This window comes from Callithrix jacchus, chromosome 5 (assembly GCF_049354715.1).
Source record: "Callithrix jacchus isolate 240 chromosome 5, calJac240_pri, whole genome shotgun sequence".
NCBI lineage: Eukaryota > Metazoa > Chordata > Mammalia > Primates > Cebidae > Callithrix > Callithrix jacchus.
The window spans coordinates 11,209,062-11,235,771 of NC_133506.1; the positions used below are offsets into that span (position 1 = coordinate 11,209,062).

The 26,710-nt window shown below is 45.4% G+C and overlaps 1 protein-coding gene, 1 long non-coding RNA gene, 1 other non-coding gene and 2 pseudogenes across 6 annotated transcripts; all 5 read right to left on the bottom strand.

Annotated features, from left to right (window-relative positions):
• Nucleotides 1-6,086: 6,086 nt before the first annotated feature.
• On the bottom strand, nucleotides 6,087-6,860 carry LOC144582450 (small ribosomal subunit protein eS19 pseudogene; annotated as a pseudogene).
• A 5,212-nt stretch (nucleotides 6,861-12,072) lies between these two features.
• LOC144576382 (uncharacterized) lies at nucleotides 12,073-14,107 on the bottom strand. Of its 3 annotated transcripts, XM_078371299.1 has the most exons (4): nucleotides 13,970-14,107; nucleotides 13,011-13,263; nucleotides 12,867-12,896; nucleotides 12,073-12,722 (listed from the first exon to the last, which is right to left on the bottom strand). In XM_078371299.1, the coding sequence occupies exons 2-4, from the start codon at nucleotides 13,255-13,257 to the stop codon at nucleotides 12,217-12,219; spliced, it is 783 nt and encodes a 260-aa protein (XP_078227425.1). In that variant the 5' UTR covers nucleotides 13,258-13,263; nucleotides 13,970-14,107; the 3' UTR covers nucleotides 12,073-12,216. The 3 variants fall into 3 exon arrangements, with proteins under 3 accessions (XP_078227425.1, XP_078227423.1, XP_078227424.1); XM_078371297.1 differs by having other exon boundaries at nucleotides 12,073-12,896; XM_078371298.1 differs by having other exon boundaries at nucleotides 12,867-13,263.
• Nucleotides 13,690-13,829, bottom strand: LOC118154160 (U4 spliceosomal RNA). The gene has a single exon (XR_004744058.1). It is a non-coding gene; the product is annotated as a U4 spliceosomal RNA (small nuclear RNA).
• Nucleotides 14,108-17,916: 3,809 nt separating the features above from the next.
• On the bottom strand, nucleotides 17,917-22,368 carry LOC118153547 (uncharacterized). 2 transcript variants are annotated; one of them, XR_013535106.1, is made up of 4 exons: nucleotides 22,183-22,368; nucleotides 21,900-21,993; nucleotides 19,873-21,496; nucleotides 17,917-18,229 (listed from the first exon to the last, which is right to left on the bottom strand). It is a non-coding gene; the product is annotated as an uncharacterized LOC118153547 (long non-coding RNA). The 2 variants fall into 2 exon arrangements; XR_013535107.1 differs by having other exon boundaries at nucleotides 18,089-18,229; nucleotides 19,873-19,955.
• On the bottom strand, nucleotides 18,846-18,919 carry LOC118154127 (small nucleolar RNA U3; annotated as a pseudogene).
• Nucleotides 22,369-26,710: the final 4,342 nt, after the last annotated feature.

A 26,710-nucleotide genomic window follows, 5' to 3' on the forward strand; every position in this document is an offset into this window, starting at 1 on the left:
TTTTTGTATTTTTGGTAGAGACAGGGTTTCATCATGTTGGCAAGGTTGGTCTTGAACTCCCGACCTCAAGTAATCTACCTATCTCAGCCTCCCAAAGTGTTGGGATTACAGAGATGAGCCACTGCCCCCGGGCACTATCCTATGCCTTCACCCCCACACTGGGATAGGAAAGGAAAGACCCCGCCACTGCTAGTTAATGTTAGAATACTACAGCCCATCTTATTGAGGGCCTACTTTGTGTAGGCACTTGACATGTGGGGCAGATGTTAATTGCTCCAAACAATCCCAGATACAAGCAACAAGACTTTTATTATTTTTTTTTTTTTGAGGCAGTGTCTTGCTCTGGCTGGGGTGTCCCAGTGCAATCTTGGCTCACTGCAGCCTCAAATTTCTAGGCTTAAGCAGTCCTCCTGCCTCAGCCTCCTGAGAAGCTGGGGCTACAGGTGCTTGCCACTATGCCTGGCTAATTTTTTAGATTATTCTGTAGAGACATAGTCTCCCTATGTTCCCAGAGGTGGGTGAATCGCTTGAGACCAGGAGTTCAAGATCAGCCTGGCCAACATGGCAAAACCCCGTCTCTACCAAAAATACAAAAATTATCTGGGTGTGGTAGTGGGTACCTGCTACTCAGGAGGTTGAGGCATGAGAATCGATTGAACCCAGGAGATGGAGGTTGCAGTGAGCAGAGATTGTGCCACTGTACTCCAGCCTGGATGACAGAGCGAGACTCTGCCAAAAAAAAAGGTAATTTCTTAATAGGTCACGCTGCTATACATTCATCTAATACTAATTATTCTCTCTCTCTCTCTCTCTCTCTCTCATTTTTTTGAGACAGGGTCTCGCCCTGTCACCCAGGCTGGAGTGTAGTGGCACAATCTCTGCTCACTGCAACCTCGACTTCCCAGATTCAAGATATCCTCCTGCCTCAGCCTCTCAAGTAGCTGGGACTACAGGTGAGTCCCAGCTAATTTTTGTATTTTTTTATAGAGATGGGCTTCATCATGTTGCCCAGGTTGGTCTCAAACTCCTGAGAGTTCTGGTCAAGTGATCCACCCACCTCAGCCTCCCAAAGTGCTGGGATTACAGTCATGAGCCATGGTACCCAGACAATTATTCTCATTCCAGACAGGAGAACCAAGGCATAGGGAGGTTAGAGAATTTGCAGAAGGCAAATTTTTTTGGTTGAAAAAAAATCCAAATAAGTTTTGCTATGAGTACAGAAGACACCAAGTAACGGTGTTTTAAATAAAATAGAAGTGTATCGCTGTTTCCCTCAAGGAAGCGTTGGCATCCAAGATGATGTGGCAGCTCCACAGTCACCATGAAACACTTTTACTTTTAGCTCCATCATTGTCCATGGGCTGTTTCCAGTCTTGGTCCATAGTGGCTGCTTGCACTCCAGCCACTGTATCTGCACTCCGAAAAGCAGGGTGGAGGAAGGGACAAAGGAGGCCATGCCCTCTACTTTAAGATAAATCCTTAAATTGCTGGTGTGGTGGCTCACTCCTGCAATCTCAGCCACTCAGGAAGCTGAGGCAGAAGGATCACTTGAACCCAGGAGCGTGAAGGCTGCAGTAAACTATAATTGTGTCACTGCATTCCAGCCTGGGTTACAGAGTGAGATCTTGTCTCTTAACAACAACAGAAAAAAAAAGGTAATTCTGGCCAGGCGCCGTGGCTCACGCCTGTAATCCCAGCACTTCAGGAGGCCAAGGTGGGCAGATCACCTGAGGTCAGGAGTTCAAGACCAGCCTGACCAACATGGTGAAATCCCATCTCTATTAAAAATACAAAATTAGCCAGGTGTGGTGGCAGATGCCTGTTACCCCAGCTACTGGGGCTGGCCACACTCCCAATTTGAGCCTGTTGAGGAGTCCCAGGGTGGTTACGGCCTGGGGATGTGTTAGCCAGATGGCCCTGGGAGGTCTCGGGTTGGCTTATCGTAGGAGGCAGAGAAGGTGGGCAGCCCTCAGCAACCCCCCCACCAACATTCTCCCCATCATGCATCATTAGGCTGGAGCTGGAGCCAGATGGTGGGGATGGGGGAGCTTGCAGCTTCTGCCCTGACAAAGGACCCTCTATTCTGCACCCCCACCCTGACCCTGACCAGTCTGGCTAGTCTGGTCTCTGGCTGCCCAGTCGCTCTCAGCCCTGGTCTGTCCTGCCCCGGGGTGCCTTTCTGCGGAGAACTTCTCTTCCCCATCCTGTTTGTGGAGGAAGTCTGCAGTGTTCCCTTGGACTTGGAAAATCACTTACCATCAGATTGAGAAGGCAAGCGTGGCCCTGTGGTTATAACAGGTCACAGATTCAAATTCAGTAATAGGATTATGTGAAATGGGCCAGGTGGCAAACTGGTGCCTGGCTCTCAGTGAGCCCTTATTAACAGTCTCTGTGACTGCAATGAATGGGGAAACTGAGGCCTAGAGGGGGCGGTGTTTGCAGAAAAGCCTCGTGGTCAGGAGGTTAGGCTTGGGAGTCAGGCCTGCCTGTGTTAATGCAGATCTGCTACTGAGAGTGAGTCCTTGGGCAGATCACCTAAGCTCTCGGTTTCCCCGGCTGAAATGCAGCCCCTGAGGCCTCATCATAGAGAACAGTTGTGAGGATGAGGAAGGATAATGCAGCGAAGGCAGCTGGTACTTAGTAAGGACTCAGCCCGTGCGTCCTGAACCTCATCATCCTCGATTCCTTCCTTCCTTCTCTTTCACCATTTCTCAGAAGTGGGTGTTTCGAGGATTTTCCCTGACTTGGGAAGAATGCGCGAGAGCCCAGGCTGGCTGGGGAGGCAGGCAGGCCAGGACCAGCCACAGGGCTGCAGCCGGCCAGCACTCACACAGGGCTGCCTCCAGGAACCCTCCCCACACACAGGGCCTGGGCACCTTTCCGCTGGCTCCTTGCTGCTGAGCGAAGTCTATTAATATCAAAGTAATGAGGTAATTACTATGATTTAGAAAAATTACTAGTGACGGCTTTTGAGGGAATTTCAGAGCAGATAAGAGGGTAAGTGAAGCATCTGTGAGGAAAGGGATGCAGGGCTGTCAGGGATGAATCCTCAGGGTGGGTGAGCTCTGGCCTGCCTGGGGCAGAGTGTGGGTGCTTGGAGGGGACCATGACAGTGTCATGTGTGTGCATGGGACTTTTGGAGTGAATAATTGGGGAGGGGCATGTGTGGGGTGTGTGTGTGCATGTGTGTGTAACCAGGGGGCAGGATTTTCAGGACCTAGGAGCACCTTGACTTTGGCTGGTGCAAAACAGCAGATTCCAGGCTGAAGACACACCCTGGAGCCAGAGGCCAGCCCCGCTGCACAATCCCAGCCTCTGACTGTCCTTGACTGATCTCCACCCACAGAATCCTCCCAGCCCTGAGGCCACCAGCCTCGAGAAGAGTTAGATGAGGAAAGACCTCTCTGTGTGAGGGAAACTGGGAAGAGCTCAGAAGCAGAGGTTGTCAAGGTGTGACTCTCGGACTGGCAGCGTGGTCATGTTGGATACAATGAGTTCTGAATTTCTCTTCAAGGAATCAGGATGTCAGTATGTTCAGTTCTTTGTCCTTCATTTGAAAGTTTGACTTCCTTGTAGTTTGAGTAAGCAACCATTTCCACCAGTTCTAATCACATCTGTTCCCCTGGTCCCCTGCTCCGTCCTAACTCATCCCGGTCACCTGCTTTGACCTGAGTCACCCCTGCTTACCTTCTCTGACCTGTCCTGTAACCATCCTTCCTGCCAAACTACACACCCTGCCACTCAGGCTTGTACCCCTGCTCTCTTTAAAATAGCCAGTCAGAATTAGCCTAGACTGTGCAGTCTAAGCGTAGCCGACAGGGGACCGACACAGCAGTAGAGGCGACCTCCATCAGGAATCAGAACCCTTTCCCCTTCCTTGTCCAACTGTGTGCTTGCCATTGTTCCATCTGTGAGCTGTATCCTTCTATAGAAGTAAATTGCCTTGCTGAGGAAATTTATATTCAAGAGCTACTTCTTTTGCAGCTCTGAAAATTTATGTGTAACAATCATCGCCTGGGAACTTGCTAACAATGCACATTCTCAGGCTGCTGCAGAGCCACTGAATCAGTAACTCTGGGGGGAGGACTGGAGATCTGCTGTCATCATCGTTGTTTTTGAGACAGTCTCACACCATTGTCCAGGCTGGAGTGCAATGGCGTGATCTCTGCTCACTGCAACCTCTGCCTACCAGGTTCAAGCCACTCTCCTGCCTCAGCCTCCTGAGTAGCTGGGATGACAGGCTCAGGCCACTACATCCAACCTGAGAATCTGTTTTCAGGAGCCCCTAATAGAGGCATGAAATGATAGGAAAGTCCAGGCCTGGGAAATGGAGGCTGAAGGCAGCTTTGAGAGGCTTTTAGGAGGTTGAATCTGTAGGAATTGGTACCAGGGCGGGTGTGGAAGACAGTATGTCCCCAGCAGTTGTAGTAACAGTTACAGTAATAATACTTGAACGTGTATTGTGCACTTTCTGTGCTCTTGTTTCATCCTCACAACAAGCCTAAAAGGCAGCTACGATGCTGATCCCAATTCTTCACATAGGAAACTGAGGAACAGAGAGGCTAATGGCCAAGGACATACAGCTGGCAGCTGGTGGAGCTGGGATGCAGTTTCAGTCTTCAGATGCTGGGTTTTCGCCTCTTCTCGGACACCAGGCTGCTTTGGTGATCTGAAGAGGGTGGTTGGTGACGGGAATGAGCAGTGAGGACTGCCAGGGAAGGAACTTCCAGGGAGGCTAACACTGTTTTATTTTTTAATTTACTGAGCACTTACTATGTGCTAGGCGTGATGCAAAGCGTTTGCTGGTGCATGCACTGTCACATTTATTTATTTTATTATTATTATTTTTTTTGAGATGGAGTCTCACTCTGTCGCCCAGGCTGGAGTACAGTGGCATGATCTCTGCTCACTGCAACCTCTGCCTCCTGGGTTCAGGTGATTTTCCTGCCTCAGCCTCCTGAGAAGCTGGGATCATAGGCATCCACCACCATACCCAGTTAATTTTATATTTCTAATAGAGACGGGTTTTGCCATGTTGGCCAGGCTGTCTCGAACTCCTGACCTCAGGTGATCTGCCTGCTTTGGCTTCTCAAAGTGCTGGAACTACAGGAATTTGGAATTTGTTGGGCTTCCTGATTCTGAACATGTGTGTCTTTCTTCTGTTCTGTTTACTGAAAGTGGCAGGTAAGGCTGTCTTCTTTTTATTTTTTAATTTTATCTTATTTTATTATTGTAATTATTTATTTATTCTTATATATTTTTTGAGATGGAGTCTTTCTCTGTCACCCAGGCTGGAGTGCAGTAGCTCAATCTCGGCTCAAACCAGGTTCAAGCAATTCCCTGCCTGAGTCTCCAGGTAGCTGGGACTACAGGTGCGTGCCACCATGCCTGGATAATTTTTTTTTTTTTTAAAGTAGAGACAGGTTTTCACCGTGTTGGCCAGGATAGTCTCAAACTCCTGACCTTGTGATCTGCCTGCCTTGGCCTCCCAAAGTGTTGGGATTACAGGCGTGAGCCACTGCAACCAGCCAACTTTTTAAATTTTTAGTAGAGATGAGGTCTCCCTAGTTGCCAGGCTGATCTTGAACTGCTGGGTTCAAGAAATCTTACTTCATCCTTCCAAAATGTTGGGGTTATAGGCATGAGCCATGGCACCCCCTGATGGTCAGTTTACCGTGGTGTTCATAGCCCTCTGCAGGCGTCTCCAGGGCCATTATCTCAGCTGCCTTTTGGCTTCTCTTTCTTGTCAGGTCTTGGGGGTGTCTGACCACAGCAGGTGTTATGACATCACCTCTGTCCACTGTACACTCTGAGGGGTGAGCAGCTTCACTGTAGGCTGAGTCACTTGTCATAAGTGACTCTATTTTGATATGTTTAGAATCACAAAACATTATTATCTATCACATAGGGAGTGGCAAGGCATTTTGGGAGAGTGGCTTTTTTTTTTTTTTTGAGATGGAGTCTCTTGCTCTCTCTCCCAGGCTGGAGTGCAGTGGTGTGATCTCTGTTCACCACAACTTCCACCTCCCAGGTTCAAGTGATTCTCCTGCCTCAGCCTCCCCAGTAGCTGGGATTACAGGTGCACCATCACGCCCAGCTAATTTTTATATTTTTAGTAGAGATGGTTTCACCATGTTGGTCAGGCTGGTCTCGAACTCGTGACTTTGTGATCTGCCTGCCTTGGCGTCTCAAAGTGCTAGGATTATAGGTGTAAGCCATTGTGCCCGGCCGGAATTGTGGCTTTTTTTTTTTCTGAATGAGGCAATTTATTAACCCAGCATGGTTTGTTTAAATGCTTCTTGTTGGCAGCTGCCACTTGTCCAGCGATTCTGTCCAGATCTCTCTGTTCCTGAGGTGTCAGTTTGCCAGCCCCATCTTGGTCCTTTTCTGCCATTTTCAGCACCTCCAGGGCTGGGAGTACCAGGCAGGCCACACTCTTAGAGCCTCGGCTGAAGGGGCTGGGCATGACGCCGTTTCTCTGACGTCCCCCGTAGATCTTGGTCATGGAGCCAACCCCAGTGCCACCCCGGAGGTACAGGTGCCGCACCATGGAAGCAGCTCACGTGTAGAACCAGTTTTCATCGTAGGAAGCAAGCTCTTTGTGCTTGGCCAGCTTGACAGTGTCCACCCATTCAGGGACTTTCAGCTTCCTGGACTTTTCAAGAAAGGCTGCCAAAGCTCTGACGAACTCCTGCTGGTTCACATCTGTCACAGTAACTTCAGGCATCGTGCAGCCTCCTCCCTACCAGCCAGGGAAGAGGGCAAAATTGTGGCTCTTAATCCAGATAGGCAGGCCCTAGTGTTGGTGGGGATCCCCACTTGCTGGTCCTGAAGTCCTAAACTCGAGCAATCCTCCCACATTGGCCTCCCAAAGTGCTGAGATTATGGGGGTGAGCCACTGTGCCTGGCCCCTTTCTTTCTTTTGTTTCTTACTCCTTCCTTCTCTCTTTCACCGTTTCTCAGAAGTGGGTGGTTCAAGGATTTTCCCTGACTAGGGGAAGAGCACACAAGAGCCCAGGCAGGCTGGGGAGGCAGGGCGAGCCATAGAGCTGCAGCCCGACCAGCACTCACGCACGGCTGCCTCCAGGAATCATGTGGCATGTTACAATTGAATGCCTTTCTATTGCTGAGTAGTCTTCTATATTCTGTGCTGTTTATCCACTCATCAAAGCTCAGACACGTTTGGGTTTCTTCCAGTATTTGGTTTTTGAGAATCATGCCGCTGCCGGGTGTGGTGGCTCATGCCTGTAATCCCAGAACTTTGGGAGGCTAAAATGGGATGATCATTTGAGGCCAGGAGTTTGAGACCAGTTTGGGCTACATAGCAAGACCTTGTCCCTAAAAATAAAATAAAATAAAATAAAATAACAAATAATGCTGCTATAAATTTTTTGTACATATTTGTACAGACATGTGTTTTTATTTCTCTTGGAGAAATACTTAGGGGTGAATTTGTTGGGTCAAATAGTAAGTGTATGTTAAATCTTACAACATTCTGGCTTCCTAGTTCCAGAGCAGCTGCATTTTTCATTTCCACCAGCAGTGAATGAAAGTGACACTCACATCTTCACCAACACTTAGTATTGCCAGTCTTTTTACATTTAGCCATTTTAGTAGGCACAATGCTATCCCATTGTGGTTTTCATTTGCATTGTCTGATGGCTAGTGATTTAGAGCAGTAAGCCCCAAGCTTTTTTGGCATCAGAGACTGGCTTCCTGGAAGATAATTTTCCCACAGAGAATTGGTGATGAAGGCTGAGGGATGCTTTCAGGATCAGGGATTTGATTTTCATAAGGAGCACACAACCAAGATCCCTCGACTGTGCAGTTTACAATAGGGTTTGAGCTCCTCTGAGAATCGAATGCCGCTGCTTATCTGACGGGAGGCAGGGGTCAGGTGGCGATGCTTGCTTGTGGTCTGCTCACCTCCTTTTGTGCTGCCCAGTTCCTAACAGGGCTGGAGACTCCTGATGTAGAGCATTTTTCATCTATCTCTTGGCCATTCATATATTTTTTTGGTAAAGTGTGTACAAATCTTTGAACACTTTTGAGCTTTGGGTTCTTTTTATCCTCATTAAGATGTCTGTGTGTGTGTGTGTTTACACACTTCCTTTTATATTCTGAATGCAAACCCTTTGCTGAATATATGTTCTGCAGAATTTTCTTCCAGTCTGTGAACTGCCTTGCAATTTATTTCTATTTTTCGAAGGCAGAAGCTTTTTGCCAGCCTTTCCTGGGGTGTGCTATTGTGGGTGCACTTTTCCCGCTGGAGCCCCGGCTGCTGCAGGTTCCATGGAGACTCCACTTCAGTGGGAACAGCAGAAGTTTCCTCCTTTGTTGCAGAAATTATCCACAAAGTGACACTGAGCATGCTCTGCTTCCAAAATGCCACACCACACACCCAGCTCTCTCTGCCAGCTGTCCTGGCCTCCACCAACCCCCCCCTCAGCGTCCCTGTGGGAGTTTCACGCAGAGAGCTTGCATTCACCAAGCAGGAGGGGGATGCGAGGGGGTCACTACATGGATTTGACAATGAAGATCAAAGTGCTTCACTCAGATTCAAGGATATCAAAGAAAAGCCTAACTACCTGAGATCTCGCTTCAAATCATTGTGGATGGTCACATTTCACTGAGGTTGGGAACACAAACAATCATCTACTGGAGTGTTTGCTCTAATTTAGCTAAAAACATTTCCATCAAGGACAGATGTACCACAAAGTTACTGAGGCTTGAGCTTTGGGGGCCCGCCCTAAGGTCCTGAGGAGCACCCTGCAATGTGTTTGTGTTCATTCTAAGCAAATATAAATGCTCACTCCTTATTTTCATTTGTAGTGTTATATGCTTATTTTAATAAAGACTCTCCCTCTCATGATATAGTTAAGCTCCACAGGAATGAAGGGGCAAGACGACTAATCTTATTTGAATGTAAGAGCTTAGTTGTAAAGACATCTTCCTCTGAATTATGAGAGAGGAACTGTGTGTGTCCAGGTGTGTGTATCAGGGTGTTGTGTGTGTAAGGGAGTGGATGTGAATGTGTGTAAGGACAGGTGAATGTATGTGTGAGAGTAGGTGCCTGTGTGTGTGTGTGTGCGAGGCAGGTGTGTGTGTAAGGTAGGTGTGTGTGTGAGAGGTAGGTGCATTTGAGTAAGGCAGTGCGTGCTTGTGTTTAAGGCAGGTGTTTGCGTGAGTGTGTAATGTAGAAGCCTGCATTTGTGTGTGCCCTGATAGACCACGGGGTAGAAGAGGAAGAATAACCATAGGGCTGATGAAATCTCTCAGGAAACAGGCTGTGATTTATTTGTCTGTCTTCTCTCTGTTTGATTAAAAAGTGCCATCAAACCAAAACTATGTTGTTTTTAAAACCCAGAGTTCCAGGAACAAAAAATTGGCGCTGGGGTCTAAATCAAGAAAAGCTGACACCACATTTTCGAGATCAGCAGAAGGCAGTCATAGATCTGGCTCCTGACTGGGTATTGGGACTGGCGGCGGGGAGCACCCACCTTCTTCTTGGTGAACCCAGAAAGAGGCTTCATTGAGTGCAGCTGAGAAAGCCACTGCCAGAGCCCAGTAGCAGTAGACAGCAGGAAAAAATGAGTAATCTTAGAAGCAGGTGGATAACCGGGCACGGTGGCTCACACATATAATCCCAACACTTTGGGAGGCCGAGGCAGGCAGATCACTTGAGTTCAAGACAAGCCTGGCCAACATAGTGAAACCCCATCTATACTAAAAATACAAAAATTAGCTGAGCATAATGGTGGACGCCTGTATCCCAATTATTCAGGAAGCTGAGGGAGGAGAATTGCTTGAACCTGGGAGGCAGAGGTTGCAATGAGCTGAGATCATGCCATTGTACTCCAGCCTGGGCAACAAGAGTGAAACTCCATTTCAAAAAAAAATAGATGAATGTGATCCTTCCCCCCCCCCGAAAATACATTTTCTCTGCTATGAAATAACTATGCCCCTGCTGAATACTTCTGTGAGTGGCTGCATGTGTGTCTGTATGTTGTGGAGAATAATTACCTACAGATCACAGATACAGATCTCAGAGGTTACCTGTGTATGCATTCCTCTAATTCCTTCATCTCGTAAGAACCTGAATTTTAATCTTGGAGACAAGTACTTTCCCTTATCTTTTGCAACAGAGATTGGAAATCCCAGGCCTGAGCTGTTACACCCTAATGTTTATTGAATGAACTTTGGGGAATATCTTCTGCTGATCTTCTGAACGGGAATATTTCTGGCAGGTCTAACACCTGCCAGCTATTTTGCAAGATGCTTTCTTTATAGGCTTCGTCTCTTAGTCCTCAAAATGACCCCATAAGCACATCATTCTCGCCTCATTTATTAGGAAGCTGGGGCTCTGAGTCCCACTGAGAGACAGTGTCTGGGCTTAGGCAGCAGGGACACAGGGAAAGGGGAGAGTCTGCATGCCCAGCTCAGGAGATACAAAGCTGGGAGTCCCAGTGGGAAGGAGAGGGCACTGGGGTGAGATGATGCCGGAGCAGCTCAGGATGGGCCTCATTCTGAAGGCCAAGGCCACAGCTCCACTGAACCCGACCCATTTTCATTGTTAGTTTCCTCAGCCCCTAAAAACTCGGGGAGACAGGGTCCCCTGACAGAACCAAGTTCAAGTTCCCAGACCTCTAAGCATTCATTCACCCTGATCCAGAGCCTTCACACATCCGGGGAGAGTCATCTTTCTACACATAGTGGACTAAAGGCTGTAGGGAAACTAGGAAGTGCTGGGGGCATCATTCCCTGTGCACACTGTGCCGTGTGAGCTCTCCACGGTGGCTCTGTGTGGCACTCATGCAGACCCCACACTCCTGCTCATGCTGCTTGCCTGGCCAAGAGCAGTCCTCCAGCTCCACCTGAGTTCAACAAACCCCCATGTGACACCTCCCTGCCTCATCCTTCTCTTCCACAGCCTCCTGTTTATTCCCAGGAGATGCCGTCTCCTCTGTCTGCATGTGGGGCCCTTCGCCCTGCGCTTCTATTAGGGGTGGTCAGAAGCTCAAGGCCTCTCAGTGGGAATCTCTTTGCTGCAGGACCCAGGACACTGCGAGTCAGGGACGGGGCTCATCCCTCACAGAGCAGGCCACATGGCCCAGGTGCCATACACGCCTGCAAAAGTGCTATTTCTGGCTTCTATACACAATTTCTGGCTGGGCACAGTGGCTCATGCCTCTGATCTCAGCACTTTAAGCGGGGGGCAAAGTGAGCAAATGCCATGATACCAGGAGTTTGAGACCAGCCTGAGCAACATAATGAAATACGGTCTTTAAAAAAATGTTAAGAAAATAGCCAAGCATGGTGGTTCATGCCTGTAGTCCCAGCTACTCCAGAGGCTTAGATGGAAGGATCACCCGAGCACTGGAGGCGGGGTTGCAGTGAGTCAGCATTGCGCCACTGCACTCCAGCCTAGGTGACAGAGCGGGACTCCATCCTCCCCAAAAATAAAACACACTATTTCCTCATCTACAGGAGATACCTCCTGCCAAGGTCATGATGAAGAAATAATGTGACCAGCTGTGCACCCTCAGAAACTTGACAAAAGTGACCACGTCCTCAGCCAGTGTTACCATTGTACTGCAAGGCCTGCGGTAACATCTGTGATATTTCAATTAACTCAAAAAAATAAAAGAAAGATAAATTCATTTCACAAGTCAATGTATACTGTTCAGAAGAAAAGTGGTGCATGCGGAGGAGGTGGCCGAGGTCCCGGAGGACACATGGGTATAGGAGGTGGTGGCCGAGGTCCCGGAGGACACATGGGTATAGGAGGTGGTGGCTGAGGTCCCGGAGGACACATGGGTATAGGAGGTGGTGGCCGAGGTCCCGGAGGACACATGGGTATAGGAGGTGGTGGCCGAGGTCCCGGAGGACACATGGGTATAGGAGGTGGTGGCCGAGGTCCCGGAGGACACATGGGTATAGGAGGTGGTGGCCGAGGTCCCGGAGGACACATGGGTATAGGAGGTGGCCGAGGTCCCGGAGGACACATGGGTATAGGAGGTGGTGGCCGAGGTCCCGGAGGACACATGGGTATAGGAGGTGGCCGAGGTCCCAGAGGACACTGAGGTGACGGACTTGGTTGAGATCGCAGAGGCCAGCCAAGTAGAGGAGATGGCTGATATACTAGAGGAGCCCGGGGAGAAGTTGGCTGAAGTCCCGGAGGCCGTGAGTGGAGACTATTGAAGTAACCGAGGTGACTCATGTAGAGGTGGTAGTTGAGGGGCCAGTGGCCACCCAGTAGAGGAGGTGGCTGAGGCCAAACAGACTGCTGAGTGGAGGAGCAGGCTGAGGTCCCACAGGCCACAGAGCAGGAGAAAAGTCACTGAGATCCCAGAGGAGAGACACCTGTAGCAGGTAGATGAGGTCCCAGGGGACAGACACCTGTAGCAGGTAGATGAGGTCCCAGGGGACAGACACCTGTAGCAGGTAGATGAGGTCCCAGAGGAGAGACACCTGTAGCAGGTAGATGAGGTCCCTGGGGACAAGAAGCTGCAGTAGGTTGATGAGGCGTTGCAGGACAGACACCTGCAGGAGGGAAATGAGGTCCCAGAGGACGGAAACCCGCAGGAGGTGCATGAGGTCCCGGCACACAAATGCCGGCAGGAGGTGGATGAGGTCTGGGAGGAGAGACACCTGCAGGTGGAACATGAGGTCCTGGGGACAGACAGCGGCAGTAGGCTGAGGAAGTGCTGCAGGACAGACACCTGCAGGAGGAGGATGAGGTCCCAGAAAAGAGACAGCTTCAGGAGGTTGTTGAATTTCCAGGGGACACTCACATTCAGAAGGTGGTTGAGGTCCCAGTGGACACTGTAGTATAGGAGGTTGTTGAACTTCCAGGGGACACTCACGTTGAGGAGGTGGTTGACTCCCAGTGGACACTGTAGTATTGGAGGTTGTTGAACTTCCAGGGGAACACTCAAGGTCAGGAGGTGATTGCGGGTCCAGGGGACACTCGACTGGAGTATGTTGCTGAGGTCCCTTAGGAAACTCACGTGGCTGAGGTGTCTGACGTCTCAGGAAACCTTCAGCTGGAGAAGGTGTTTCAGGCTCCAGAGGTTGTTCCAGTGGAGGAGGTATCAGAGGTTCTAGAGAAGGTTCAGTTGCAGAGAGTGATTGAGGTCCCAGAGGACCGGGAGGTGGAGGAGGTGCCCGGCAGCCCATCAATGGTCTGGAAGGGCCAGCCATGAGGTAGGATAGGTTGGGCCATTCTGACAGAGGATGAGGCTCCCGTTCAGCCATGTTGACCTACAAGGCAGAGGAGGAAATGTTTGGAAATCTCTTAACATGAAAGAAAAAACACCAACATGCACCCAAGCTGCCCCTGATGCTTCAGATGACAGTCCCTTGCCCCTTCCCCTTCTTCGGGTTTCTAAATGACAGCATCAGTGCCGTATAGCATCTGCTCCATGGAGTCCTTCTGACAGCAGGGGAGTGAAAACAAGCCATGGGGACAAACTGTTGTCCCCCTGCCACTGTGTCTGTCTGCAAATGTAGGCAGGCTGGGGGCACGTCCCAGGGAAGACAGAGTCACTATGCAGTAATAGAGAAGCATGTTTCTGACACAGGGGTGACTATGTGGATCCACATTCTTACGTAATCGGCATTGGCAATTTTCGACAGTCTCTACGGAGACTGAGTTTTAAATAGACTGAGTATATATTTAAAACTCAGTCTCCGTAGAGACTGTCGAAAATTGCCAATGCCGATTATATTGCAAGTTGTCATGGCGGAGTATTGGAAAAGTTTTAAATTAGCCATAACCGTACCTCGGATAAACCTCATTGGCTACAATGCTACCGCTACACAAAGCTAGGTCACAGCTATTCTTATGAGAATCTTCTCCAGGCTTTTCATGTTCTATCTCTGATTCTCAGAACTCTGCAAGGTCAATGTGACCACCCTGCTCCAAATCTAAGAAAATGGAGGCTCCCAAAGGAAGGAGAATGTTCACCCAGGGTCACACAGCTTGCAAGAGGCGGAGTGGAAGTCGATTCCAGCTGTGCCTGCAGGACGCTCTCATCCCCCCATCTGCTTCCCTTCTTGACAAAGGCTCTTCTCCACTCTGGAGGTGCCACCTGTGGGCACAAAGATCTCTGGGGAGATCTGGATTCCTGAAGACCTGCAGGGGAATTGGGAGAGGGTTTTCTGACAGAACAATCCTACATACAGATGTTAGTTTGGCACAGCGATCATTTTAACTTCCAACATTTAAGTGCACTATGACATAAAAGATAATAATTTTTTCCACCAAATTCCATCGAAAAATGAGGTGGGAATTCTAAACAACAGACGTTTTAAAAATGTGTTTGATTGTAGGTGTACCAGTCCCATCATGTGCGATCAGAGGACTCAGCAGCTTTCAAAACCGTAGAGGCCAAGGAGAACCAGCTTCACTGAGCATCATTGAGGGTCGTCATTGGGAATTGTCCTTGTAGGTAATGAGTGACGTTCACTCTTCACTACCTCACAGCCAGGGCACATTTTCTATTACAAATGCGGAACCTCTTATACCTAGAATGTGAGATCTAGGGTGCCACTGGGTGGGAGTGGGAGCAACTCTGCACAACACAGATGGGACTATGATGAATTATGGCACTGACTTTGTCCAGGCGTATTCAAAGTGGCACACAGCACATACTAATTAATGTTGGATTAAGGAGTTTTGACTTTTTTTTCACTTCCAGGATTACAGCAGATATTCTGAATGCTAATCGCCTACCTTATAGAAGAAGAGAAATAAAATACATTTTTAAAAAGAAGAGAAATAAAATCACAGCTCAAAACAAAACCCTACATATTTTGGAAACAGGACCTCACAATATTTGGGGATGGATCAGTTGAATGGATCAGTCAGGATTCCCTGGGCCATGAGACCTCCAGCAGTGGAGCTCAGTGGCATCGCCTCGTGTTATTTCTGCAAACAGACCAGTGGAAGCCCTTCAGTCCTCGGCCCCTAAGCATTCACGGCTTCTGGCGGTGCCAACAAAGATGACCAGCTGGGAATGGAGAAGCCTGGAAGCTCATGGGGAAGATTTTGCTTTGAAAAATGCCAGACAGAAAAGGCACCCAGAACCTGAAGAGCAGAGGCCAAGCCAGGAGAGGGCGCTGTGGGAAAAGACTAAAGTGTCCTGTAATAGGCAGAGTGAAAAGGACTCCAGCATTTACCTTTATTTCATTTCTGATAAAACAGCACAAAGGTAAAAAACATATTTTTGACCAAAAGCGCTGTTGACATCCTATTAAACAAACGTGAACCTACTTAATTTTCATTCTGTAAATGGTAGATATTTTCATTATTGTTAGGGTAATAAATCATTTCCCTGATTTTTTTTTTGTAAAATTCAATATTCATAATAAAGTTCAGAACCATGAATTGTTCTAAATAATTTCTTCTTATTTATGGTTACAAGTGGACCTCTGTAAGAAGTTATGTATTCACACCGAGGCTAGTTATCCACAACAAAATGGCAAGGGAACGAATTCCCAGGGAAACAGCAATTATAATAAGCATCCAGGGAATTTCAGAAAAGCCAGGCCCTGGATGCAAACTTTCAGGCAGGACATGGATGACCTGAAATAATAACAGATGGAATAATGAGAAGCTCAATGACATTTACCATGTTTCGGTCACAAGGAATCATCCTTAGAAACCCTCAACCTCCTCCAAGAGGTAACCACACCCCTCATCTATCACCAGGGATCCCACTGCTTCAAGAAGGATTGGAAGTTAACAGTCTCATGGTTCTTGCATGGCTGGTAGTGGTTTGTTTTTTTTAAATTATTATTTATTTATTTTACATTTTTTAAATTTTATAAATAAAGATGGGGTTTCACCATGTTGGTCAGGCTGCTCTTGAACTCCCGACCTCAGATGATCCGCCCACCTTGGCCTCCAAAGTGCTTGGATTACAGGCGTGAGCCACTACACCCGGCATTGTGAATGTGGGGTGTCTTTTCTCTAATGCAAATATGTCCAATCTTTTGGCTTCCCTAGGCTATCTTAAAAGAAGGAGAATTATCTTGAACCACACATAAAATACATTAACACTAAAAATAGCTGATGAGCTTAAAAAAATTACAAAACAAAATCATAATGTTTTGAGAAAGTTTACAAATTTATGTTGGGCCACATTCTAAGCTGTCCTGGGTTGGACAAGCTAGGTGTAAAGTAATTATCGTTTTTTTAAGGTTACTACTTTTTAAATTGACATATAACATTGGAAGTATTTGTTACGTGACCCATGATAAAAAGAATCCCTGTGAATCACTCACATTTCTTTCTTGGATTACAGGAATCTCTGCCATTTAAAGATCAGCATAAGTTGCCAGGTGTGGTGGCTCATGCCTGTAATCCTAGCACTTTGGGAAGCCAAGGTGGGTGAATAACAAGGTCAGGAGATCAAGACCATCCTGGCCAACATGGTGAAACCCTGGTTTCTACTTAAAATACACAAATTAGCTGGGTGTGGTAACACATGCCTGTAGCCTCATCTACTCAGGCGGCTGAGGCGGGAGAATCACCGGAACCAGAGAATCGGAGGTTGCAGTGAGCTGAGATGGCACCACTGCACTCCAGCCTGGTGACAGAGCAAGACTCCATCTCAAAAAAACCAAACAAACAAAAAAACAGCATTAGTCAAAAAACTATAATAAAAAGATGACTTCATTCAGAAATACCCAAGTGGGATCATGAACATGGCATGAATAGCTAAGATTCTTGATATTAATTCCATTAAACTCATGTGAATGAAGACAAAGACTTCCCCTGAGTAAGTTCAGATGGCTTCTGAGAACATTGCTACATAGATTCCTCAGGATTGAACTGTATTTTCTTGAAAATTTCTTATGTGGCTGGGCGTGGTGGCTCACGCCTGTAATCCCAGCACTTTGGGAGGCCGAGGCGGGTGGATCACGAGGTCAAGAGATGGAGACCATCCTGGTCAACATGGTGAAACCCCGTCTCTACTAAAAATACAAAAACTTAGCAAGGCATGGTGGCGCATGCCTGTAATCCCAGCTACTCAGGAGGCTGAGGCAGGAGAATTGCCTGAACCCAGGAGGCGGAGGTTGCAGTGAGCCGAGATCGTGCCATTGCACTCCAGCCTGGGTAACAAGAGCGAAACTCCGTCTCAAAAAAAAGAAAAAAAAATCTTAATTTTAAGTGTTTCTTTCAAGATGGTAATTAAACAGAGATAGGTATTCAACAGGGTGGACTGAGCATATACAGAGTCCAAAGTGGAAAGGACTGAGTTAGTGATCCGTGCAACAATGGGAATGATTTCAGAAACGTTGTTAAGCAGAATCAGAAAGACACCAAAGAGTACCTAGGGCATGGCATGCATCTATAGACGTCAAATTCCAGAAGAAGCAAAATCAACCTCTGATGAGAAAGGGATTGGTTGGGAAGAGGGAGAGTTCACTTTCTGGGGTGACGTAATATTGCAGATTTTGAAAGGGAGTTCCGATATGCCGGTGTGTGTACTTCTCCAAGTTAGCAATGTTACGTTTAAGAATTGTATAGTTTTGGGCAGGGCGCGGTGGCTCACGCCTGTAATCCCAGCACTTCGGGAGACCGACGCAGGTGGATCACGAGGTCAAGAAATCAAGACCATCCTGGTCAACATGGTGAAACCCCATCTCTACTAAAAATACAAAAAATTAGCTGGGCATGGTGGCGCGTGCCTGTAATCCCAGCTACTCAGGAGGCTGAGGCAGGAGAATTGCCCGAACCCAGGAGGCGGAGGTTGCCTTGAGCCGAGATCGCGCCATTGCACTCCAGCCTGGGCAACAAGAGCGAAACTCGGTCTCAAAAAAAAAAAAAAAAAAAAAAGAATTGTATAGTTTGTTCTGTGTAATTCTTCCTGAGAAGAAATTTTTTTTTTTTTTAAATTTTTTATTGGATTATAGGTTTTGGGGTACATGAGCAGAGCATGCAAGACAGTTGCGTAGGTACACACATGGCAGTGTGCTTTCTTTTCTTCTCCCCTTCACCCACATTTGGCATTTCTCCCCAGGCTATCCCTCCCCACCTCCCCCTCCCACTGGCCCTCCCCTTTTCCCCCCAATAGACCCCAGTGTTTAGTACTCCCCTTTCTGTGTCCATGTGTTCTCATTTTTCATCACCCGCCTATGAGTGAGAATATGCGGTGTTTCATTTTCTGTTCTTGTGTCAGTTTGCTGAGGATGACGTTCTCCAGATTCATCCATGTCCCTACAAACGACACAAACTCATCATTTCTGATTGCTGCATAATATTCCATGGTGTATATGTGCCACATTTTTCCAATCCAGTCTATTATCAATGGGCATTTGGGTTGATTCCAGGTCTTTGCTATTGTAAACAGTGCTGCAATGAACATTCGTGTACATGTGTCCTTATAGTAGAACGATTTATAGTCTTTTGGATATATACCCAGTAATGGGATTGCTGGGTCAAATGGAATTTCTATTTCTAAGGCCTTGAGGAATCGCCACACCGTCTTCCACAATGGTTGAACTAATTTACACTCCCACCAACAGTGTAAAAGTGTTCCTTTTTCTCCACATCCTCTCCAGCATCTGTTGTCTCCAGATTTTTTAATGATCGCCATTCTAACTGGCGTGAGATGGTATCTCAATGTGGTTTTGATTTGCATCTCTCTGATGACCAGTGACGATGAGCATTTTTTCATATGATTGTTGGCCTCATATATGTCTTCTTTCGTAAAGTATCTGTTCATATCCTTTGCCCACTTTTGAATGGGCTTGTTTGTTTTTTTCCTGTAAATCTGTTTGAGTTCTTTGTAAATTCTGGATATCAGCCCTTTGTCAGATGGGTAGACTGCGAAAATTGGTGCTCTACACATTCAGAGAAACTTCTCTAGTAACACACTATAGAAATGATCCCTGAAAGTATAGTCTTGAGAAGAAATTTTTATAAAGAAATATTGAATTCCAGTTAATGTTAGCTTTGCTAAACTATTCAGCAGGAAGTATGCTGATGGTAATACATGTAAAATAATAGGGGCTGAGGAATGGACAGAGGGATGGAAAGATGGGTAGATACGTGTTGTCATGTTCATGAAAATGTGAACAAATCAGTGCTGCATCTATAAACATATTGACAATTGAAGTTGATGGTCATTGCCAAAATCACTTGTGTCATGTCAGCGGTTTTCTCCCTTATTTATGTTCTATATGTTTGAGCAATTTCAACACAATATCAATCAGACGTTTTTTCTGCCATTTGGTCTCGGTGTTGCAAAATGCAAGTACACACAGGGAAAGCTTGCAGAGGTGCTGCTTTCTGGGTTTTCATTCTCAGGACAAAGACCAAATGGGAAAAACAAGCCTTCTAGCTCTTTCCAAGGGAGAGGATAGACACACTGCCATATATATGTCCATACAAAGGAATGTCACTCAGCAGTAAAACAGAGAGCAAAGTCTTAACATTTAAAACAATGTGAATCCATGTGAACATGATTCTGCTGACTTCGCAGAATTCAGAACAGCAAGAATACCTCTCCTGTGTGACACCATGACAGGAAATGGCAGTGCAGGGGGAGGACAGTAGGATGGAGGGAGAAGGACAGGTGGATTCAAAAGGAGGAGGAGGAAACTTTGAAGGGGAAGAATGTGTTTAGTATCTCGAATCTGGAATGTGGCGATGCTTTGACTGCTGTATCCATATGTAAAAGTCAGCAAATTGGATTCTTTACAAAGAGGCTGTTTACACAGGACTTCACACCACTTAAACAGCAGCAAGGAAATTTGAGACTCGAACTGTTAGAAATTATAATTCAATTTAAAATGCAGATAAGAACTGTTAGAAATTATAATTCAATTTAAAATGCAGATAAGAAAATACAAACTTACACTGGTTGGGAAGCCAAGGCCTTCTTTTAAATATTAGAAATTTTTGTTACATTCTTTGAAATAGATCCAAAAATATGCCAACACTGTGTGGAAAAATGAGAAAAATATAAGAAAAAAGTCTTAAAGTTATAGATGAAAATACTACCTGAATATATGTTTATCTATACACAAAACTGAGAGTGGACAGCTGCTACAATAAGAACACCTAGGTTATATTCCAACAAAAATAATCACAGATTGTTATTTAGTCCGTTTCTAGAAATAACTTTTGAAAATCAATGTTCACTACTGCTGAAATGGGGCACTTCATGTCAGATTTTCAAAGTCCAGAAAGATTTGCATGACATAGTCTTCCTGGAATTATGATTAAAACTGTAAGAATTGAGGTCAGTTAAAAACACAAAACTAAGTAACCACTAGCAAGAGTTCACCTTCGTATTTTGGAGCATTGTGCATAAAGCACTCAGGAGCAAGCTTGGAAATCCATATGGAAAGCAATATGAACTTTCTGGAATGTAGGCCACCATTACACTAGGCACACATAGTACTTACAAACACTGGATTTACAAGTATTGGAGGACAAAATAAACTCAAAATGCAATTCAGACCAATCCACATACCAAGACAGTTTTGTGCAAATGAAATCTCTCTAGAAAGCAGCCTCTGAGCTCTGTGGCACTTTTGTCTTCAGCCTCACAGTGGAGGTGACTGCAGCCTGGGATCCTGTGAGGGACTCGCTGTCCCTAAGGCGCCTCCCTCTGACAGGAAGCAGGAGCTCTGGGCACAGTGGTGAAAGATGTGGATCAAACGCACAAAAGCACAAAGGCCACCTTGTCACTGACCAGGAAAACATCCCCGTCCTGGGCACTGTTGTCACATCTGACAATTGTCTGGATGCAGGTTATCAGCAGTGGGCTCCTACCCAGATTAGGTCCCATGGGGCCAGGGAAAGCTTAGGTTCTGATAATTGATGGCCATGAGCAAGGGTGGAGGTGGAAAATGCAATGAGAAAAATGTATCCAAGTCTTAAAAGGTCAGGTAGGGAATGAGAGTTTAATTGATCTATAAAAATGCAGCCAGGTAAAGGGAAATAAATTCCAACAAAGACGATCAAGACATTTCCTCCTTCATAGACTCAAAAGAATCAAGAGGCTCTTCTTTGATTGGAGGCATTCCTGTGGGGCAATTCTGCCTCCATGCAGTGGTTGCTCCCCATCACTAGACTGTCCAGATCCCTCTCTGAGAATCTGTGCATGCCACTTAGAACAAATACTCTCGTCTCTAGAAGGTGCCCTCTCCTGAGTGTAGTGGAGAGGTATTATAATGTGAGGGTAAAACCATTCCAAATAGAAACCTGGATTTCTTTACATTTGGACAATCAAAAGGGCTTTGGGTAAATCAATGATCTTCACAAGACACATTTGACAGAACAAAGGACAATACAGTCCTTGCTCACACCCTGGTCATGTCACTCCTGGTGACTCCCGCCTTGCAAACACCCCAGCAGGTCGAAACCCTTTTCTGTCCCATCTGACGGGCTTCTGGGGCTCCCATCACTCTGATTGGACGCAGACTCCCTGGAGGCAGGTCCCAAGCGCAGAAGACACGGATGGCTCAGAAGTTCCTAGAAAGTCATCAAACCAGATGACACAGAACCCAAAAGGCATTTCACTTTGTTTTGTTCGAGTCAGGGTCTCACTCTGTCGCTGAGGCTGGAGTGCAGTGGGGCAATCTCGGCTGACTGCCACCTCCACCTCCTGGGCCCCAACGATCCTCCCACCTCAGCCTCTCCGGTAGCTGGGACTACAGGCCCACGCTGCCAGATCTCACTCATTTTTTTTTATTTTTATTTTTCTGTAGAGATAGGATTTCACTCTGTCCCAGGCTGGTCTAGAATTCCTGGACTCAAGTGATCTGCCCACCTCGGCCCCCGAAAGTGCTGGATGATAGGTGCGAGCTGTGTCATTTCAGCCCGTGACACATCCCAACGAAAAGGAAGGAACCCCGCGGGTGCAGTGTCTACTCACCTGGGTGGACTGATGGCTGGGAAACCCCAATACGAGGAGCCAAAAGAGCAGCCACCGCAGTCGCATGTCTTGGTCCTCTCAGGTCACCATGAGGCTGCCAGGACAGAGGTGGGGGTGGCTTAGGGCTGTGGGAGGGAAGGGGAAAAGGATGGGGATAGGGGAGAGAAGGGGAAAAGGATGGGGATGCGGGAGAGGGAGGGAGGGGAGAGGGCAAGGTAAAGGGGAGCGGAGGAAGAGAGGGGAGGAGGTGGGGTAAGGGGTGGGAAGGGGGGCTGTTGGGCACCTGGAGCAGGAGGAGGAGGGGAAAGGGGTCTGGGAAAGGATGGGGTTCAAACGAAGTCCTCAAGGGTAGGTGGGAGGTTCAGCTACAGGTCAGTGTGAAAGAGCAGCGAAGCAGCAGGACGCGTGGGTTGAGGCAGCGGGAGGCTCAGGAGCAGGGCTCTGGTGTCCACTAAAGCTGCTCCTGTCTGGGCACTGCCTTAGCAACCCTGGGGCTTTGTACTCCCCCTCCACCAATCCCTGGCCCCGGTGGCTGGTGCCTCACAATGGACATTCCACGGTGCCCATATTCTGCCAACGCCCCTCCCCTACCTGGGCGGGGCAACATGGGGGCCTCATCTTTACACAATTTCACAAGTTAGCCAGGCATGGTGGCCCGCAGCCCTGCTCCCAGCTACTCAAAAGGCTGAGGTGGGAGGATTGTGTCAGCCTCACAAAGCAAGACCCTGCTTTAAAGAAAAGAAATTAAGTAAGAACAAATAAAAAGAAATTATTTATTCACAAATTGGTAGAATTAATATTGTAAAAATGTCTATCTTACATAAAGTGATCTACATATTTAATGCATCCATACCAAACCACCAGTGACATTCTCCACATTCAAAAGGACTATCCCAATTCATTCTGTTCCCACAAAAAAAACCCTCTATAGTCAAAATAATTTAAAAGGCTGAAAACTCCCCAATTTTTAGTGTGATAAAAACACTACTAACCAAGAACACTTGACCTTGAATAATTTTACTTCAAAAAAAAAAAGGAAAAATAAAGACTTTCCAAAATGAATAAATGCATGAGGATGGTCACCATCACTAGTACCGTCCTACAGGAAGTGGTAAAGTTTGCGTAGGCATGGCGGCACATGCCCATAATACCAGCTTTGGTTAGCCAAGGCAAGAGGATTGCTTGAGGTCAGGAGTTAGGAATTAGCCTAGGCAATATAGCCAGACCCCATCCCTACATAATACAGAAACAATACTTAAAATAATCCATTATGTTGAAAAACAATGAGGCTAGACGCATTTAAAACCACGTGAAAATAGAAAAGTCTCTGTTAAAGAAAAATCCGTAAGTGGCTATATAATTATTTACCATCATAGTCATGGTGTAAAAAACTTACTGTGGTTATTATATCTGACCAAAAATAAATCTGAATAAATCTTTGCTACCAGAAGCAAAATATATAATTATTTGTTACATTAATAGCGTGTGAAGAGTTACAGCTTTTGTATTCCATGAAGTTGTGAGATTAAAACTTTCTGATTTCAAAACACATAAAAAGCTACAAAAACAAAAGCTGTGTGGTACTGACACAAAGACAGACCAGCAAATGATGAAACAGAACAGAGCCAGAAATCAGTCCTTCTGGATAAAATCAAATCACCTTCCGCAAGGTTTCCATGACCACACGATGGAGAAAAGAGTCCTTTCAACAAGTGACGTTAAAAACTAGACATCTACATGGAAAAATGAAGCAATATCCTTTCCTTGCACTATATACAAAAACATTTTAAATGAAATACTTAAACATACAAATAGAATCAAACTCTTAAAAGAAAATGCAGGAAAAAAATACAGGAGATGAAATGCATAAGCAACAAAAAAAAGAACAGAAAAACTGAACTACATCGAATTTTAAACTTTCTGCAAATCAAAGAAAACCATGAGCAAAGTGAAAATGCCACCTAAGAAATGGGTAAAAATACTCACAAATTGCAAACTTGCTAGGAGTTAATCTTCAGAGTATATAAGTGACTCTTACAACTCAACAACAAAAATCAAATAATTTGTCTTAAAAATAGATGGACTCACTGAAAATCTCTGCAAAAATGATATACAAACAGCCAACAAGCACTTGAATGAATGCCCAAATGACTAATTTGTAGAGAAATGTAAAAAGAATCCCAATGAAGATATTTCCTCACACATGTTAGAGTGGCCACTATTTAAAAAAATCCAAATCTGTCAAGGATGTGAAGACATTGAAAACCACGTGAACTGCTGGTAGGAAACGGAGGATGCAGCCACGATGAAAGGCAGCATAGGCCGGGCGTGTGGGCTCACACCTGGAATCCCAGCACTTTGGGAGACTGAGGCGGTGGATCACTTGAGCCCAGGAATTTGAGACCACCTTGGGCAACATGATAAAATGTCTCTGTTAAAAATACAAATGTTATCTGGGTGTGGTAGTGTGCACCTGTAGTCCCAGGTACTCGGGAGGCTGAAGTGGAAGGATCACGTGCGCTCAGGAAGCAGAGGCTGCAGTGAGCTGAGATGGTGCCACTGCACTCCAGCCTCTGTGATAGAGTGAGACTCTGTCTCAAAAAACAAACCAAAAAAAAAATAGCATAAATGTTCCTGAAATAATAAATGGAATTATATGATTCAACAATCCCACTTCCGGATCTATATCAAAAGTATACAATGCAACTCTGGATGTGGAGGAGATATTTCCACACCCATGTTTATTACTACTCGGAAAAGTCAAATGGGGGAAGCCTCAAGTGATGAATACACACAAAAAAACGTGGGATAAACATACAAGGGATATTATTCACCCATAAAAAAGAAAATCTTGTCATATTTTAGGATAAACTTTGAGAGTATTATGTTAACGGAAATAAGCCAGTAGGAAAGTGACAGATAGTGTATGATAAACACCATTTATATGAGATATCTTAAGTAGTCCAACTCATAGAAACAGAAAGGAGAACGGTATTTATCAAGGCTGGAGAGAGGGTACAATGGACGGTTGTTATAAGTGGTATTGAGTTGTTGTAATGGGTATTGAGCTTTACTTTTGCAAGACCTAAAAATTCAAGAGGCCTTTTGCACAACAATGCGAATATGCTTAACACTACTGAATTGTGCACCTAAAAGATTTAAGTTTATACCTGTTATATTTGTTTTTAAACACAATTGAATTTTTTAGAAAAGATAGTTAAAAGAGATACATAATTATAAAACTTTTCAAAAATCACCTTCAAATCAGAAAATTGTTTCTCTCAGACAAAGAAAATATAGATTCATAATTAAACACATGATGAAAATAGACTATTTCCATGACTACTAACCTGGACAGAATAAAACAACCACTGAAAATCAGCCGAGAAAAAGATACACCAGATTAGCCATAACTAGTCGGGGTCACATCTGTAGAAACAAATGCACACATATATAATTTAATTGTGATAGATACTCAACTGGTTCCTATTTTAATTAAGCCCCACTTTGATTTCAAGTGTACATACGAAGTTGCAAACTGTTACCTAAAATTATAATTAAAAACTTAAAAACAAAACAATCAGACAAATAAAACACACTAAAAAAAAGTAATATGGAGCTACAAAACCCTAAGAGATGTGTCAGTCAGAAAATCTGCTGGGAAACATTGATGTACCATTAAAAAAGAGTTTGCTTAAGTAACTACAATATTCAACTGTGACTGTGCAATCATAAAAAGCAGGTATTTTGAATCATTGGCATGCAGTGTACAGTAGTAAAATTTCAGAAAAAACACACTGCCATCATTAATAAAGGACTCTACTGAAAACATTTTAATGACTAAGAAGGAGACACAAAAGATAATTTTTATTGTGTGTTTACTATACTGATGCTATTCTTATACAAAATAAGAATGCTGCCATCCAACTTCCAGAAGCCCGGCATAGCCTTACATTTCTAAATCAAGAGAAGAATATAAATGATGTAAGATACGGTGAGGGTCACTGATACATAAAATAAACATTTCTGAATAAATCATATTACCATTTATATACGGATTGAAGAAGCTGGATGAAATCCTATGATTTCTTTTTGCCTGCAGTAATTTAATAAATATGGAGTACTTACTAAATAATTTAATTTAGACAGAACATGTTAATTCTAGCATATTGTGCTGACAACTAGAATTTAAAATTACAGATATACTTGAAATTGAACAAAATAGAAAATGTATAGGAGAATGACATAGAAAGATGGTGAAATAGGTGAACCTAAGCTTCTATATCCCCACGGCCACAAAAATGTGTCAGCCTTCCACGTACAGAAATGCCTTTCCGAGAGAACCAGGCACCACAGCTCATGCCTATAATCCCAACTACTCAGGACCTTGGGGTGAGAGGCTCACTTCAGGCCAGAAGTTCAGAACCAGACTGGGTGAAATGAGAGAGACCTCATTAAAAAAAAAAAAAAAAAAATGCCTCTCAGAGACTTTTGCAATCCAGGGAGGTAAAATTCTGCTAAAGATCAAGACTATAGATCCATTAAAAATTATCGAATTTCCAGTGGTCTTTTTCACAGTAATAGGAAATACAATTCTAAAATGTATATGGAATTACAATAGATTTGGTATAGCCAAAGCAATCTGTAGGAAAAAGAACGAGGCAAGAGGCATAATACTTTCTGATTTCAAACCACAGTTGAAGACTGTCGCAAACTGTTCTTACAGTAGTAGAACAAGATGGCACATGAACAGAGAAGAAACAAACACAGACACCTGTGGAACAGAATGGGGAGCCTACAATGAAACTCCC

Coding starts and splice junctions, on each gene's coding strand:
- LOC144576382 (XM_078371297.1), bottom strand. CDS start 13,257: ATGGCTGAACGGGAGCCTCATCCTCTGTCAGAATGGCCCAACCTATCC. Junction 12,897..13,010: donor ACGTCAGACACCTCAGCCAC/GTGAGTTTCCTA, acceptor CCAATACTACAG/TGTCCACTGGGAGTCAACCA.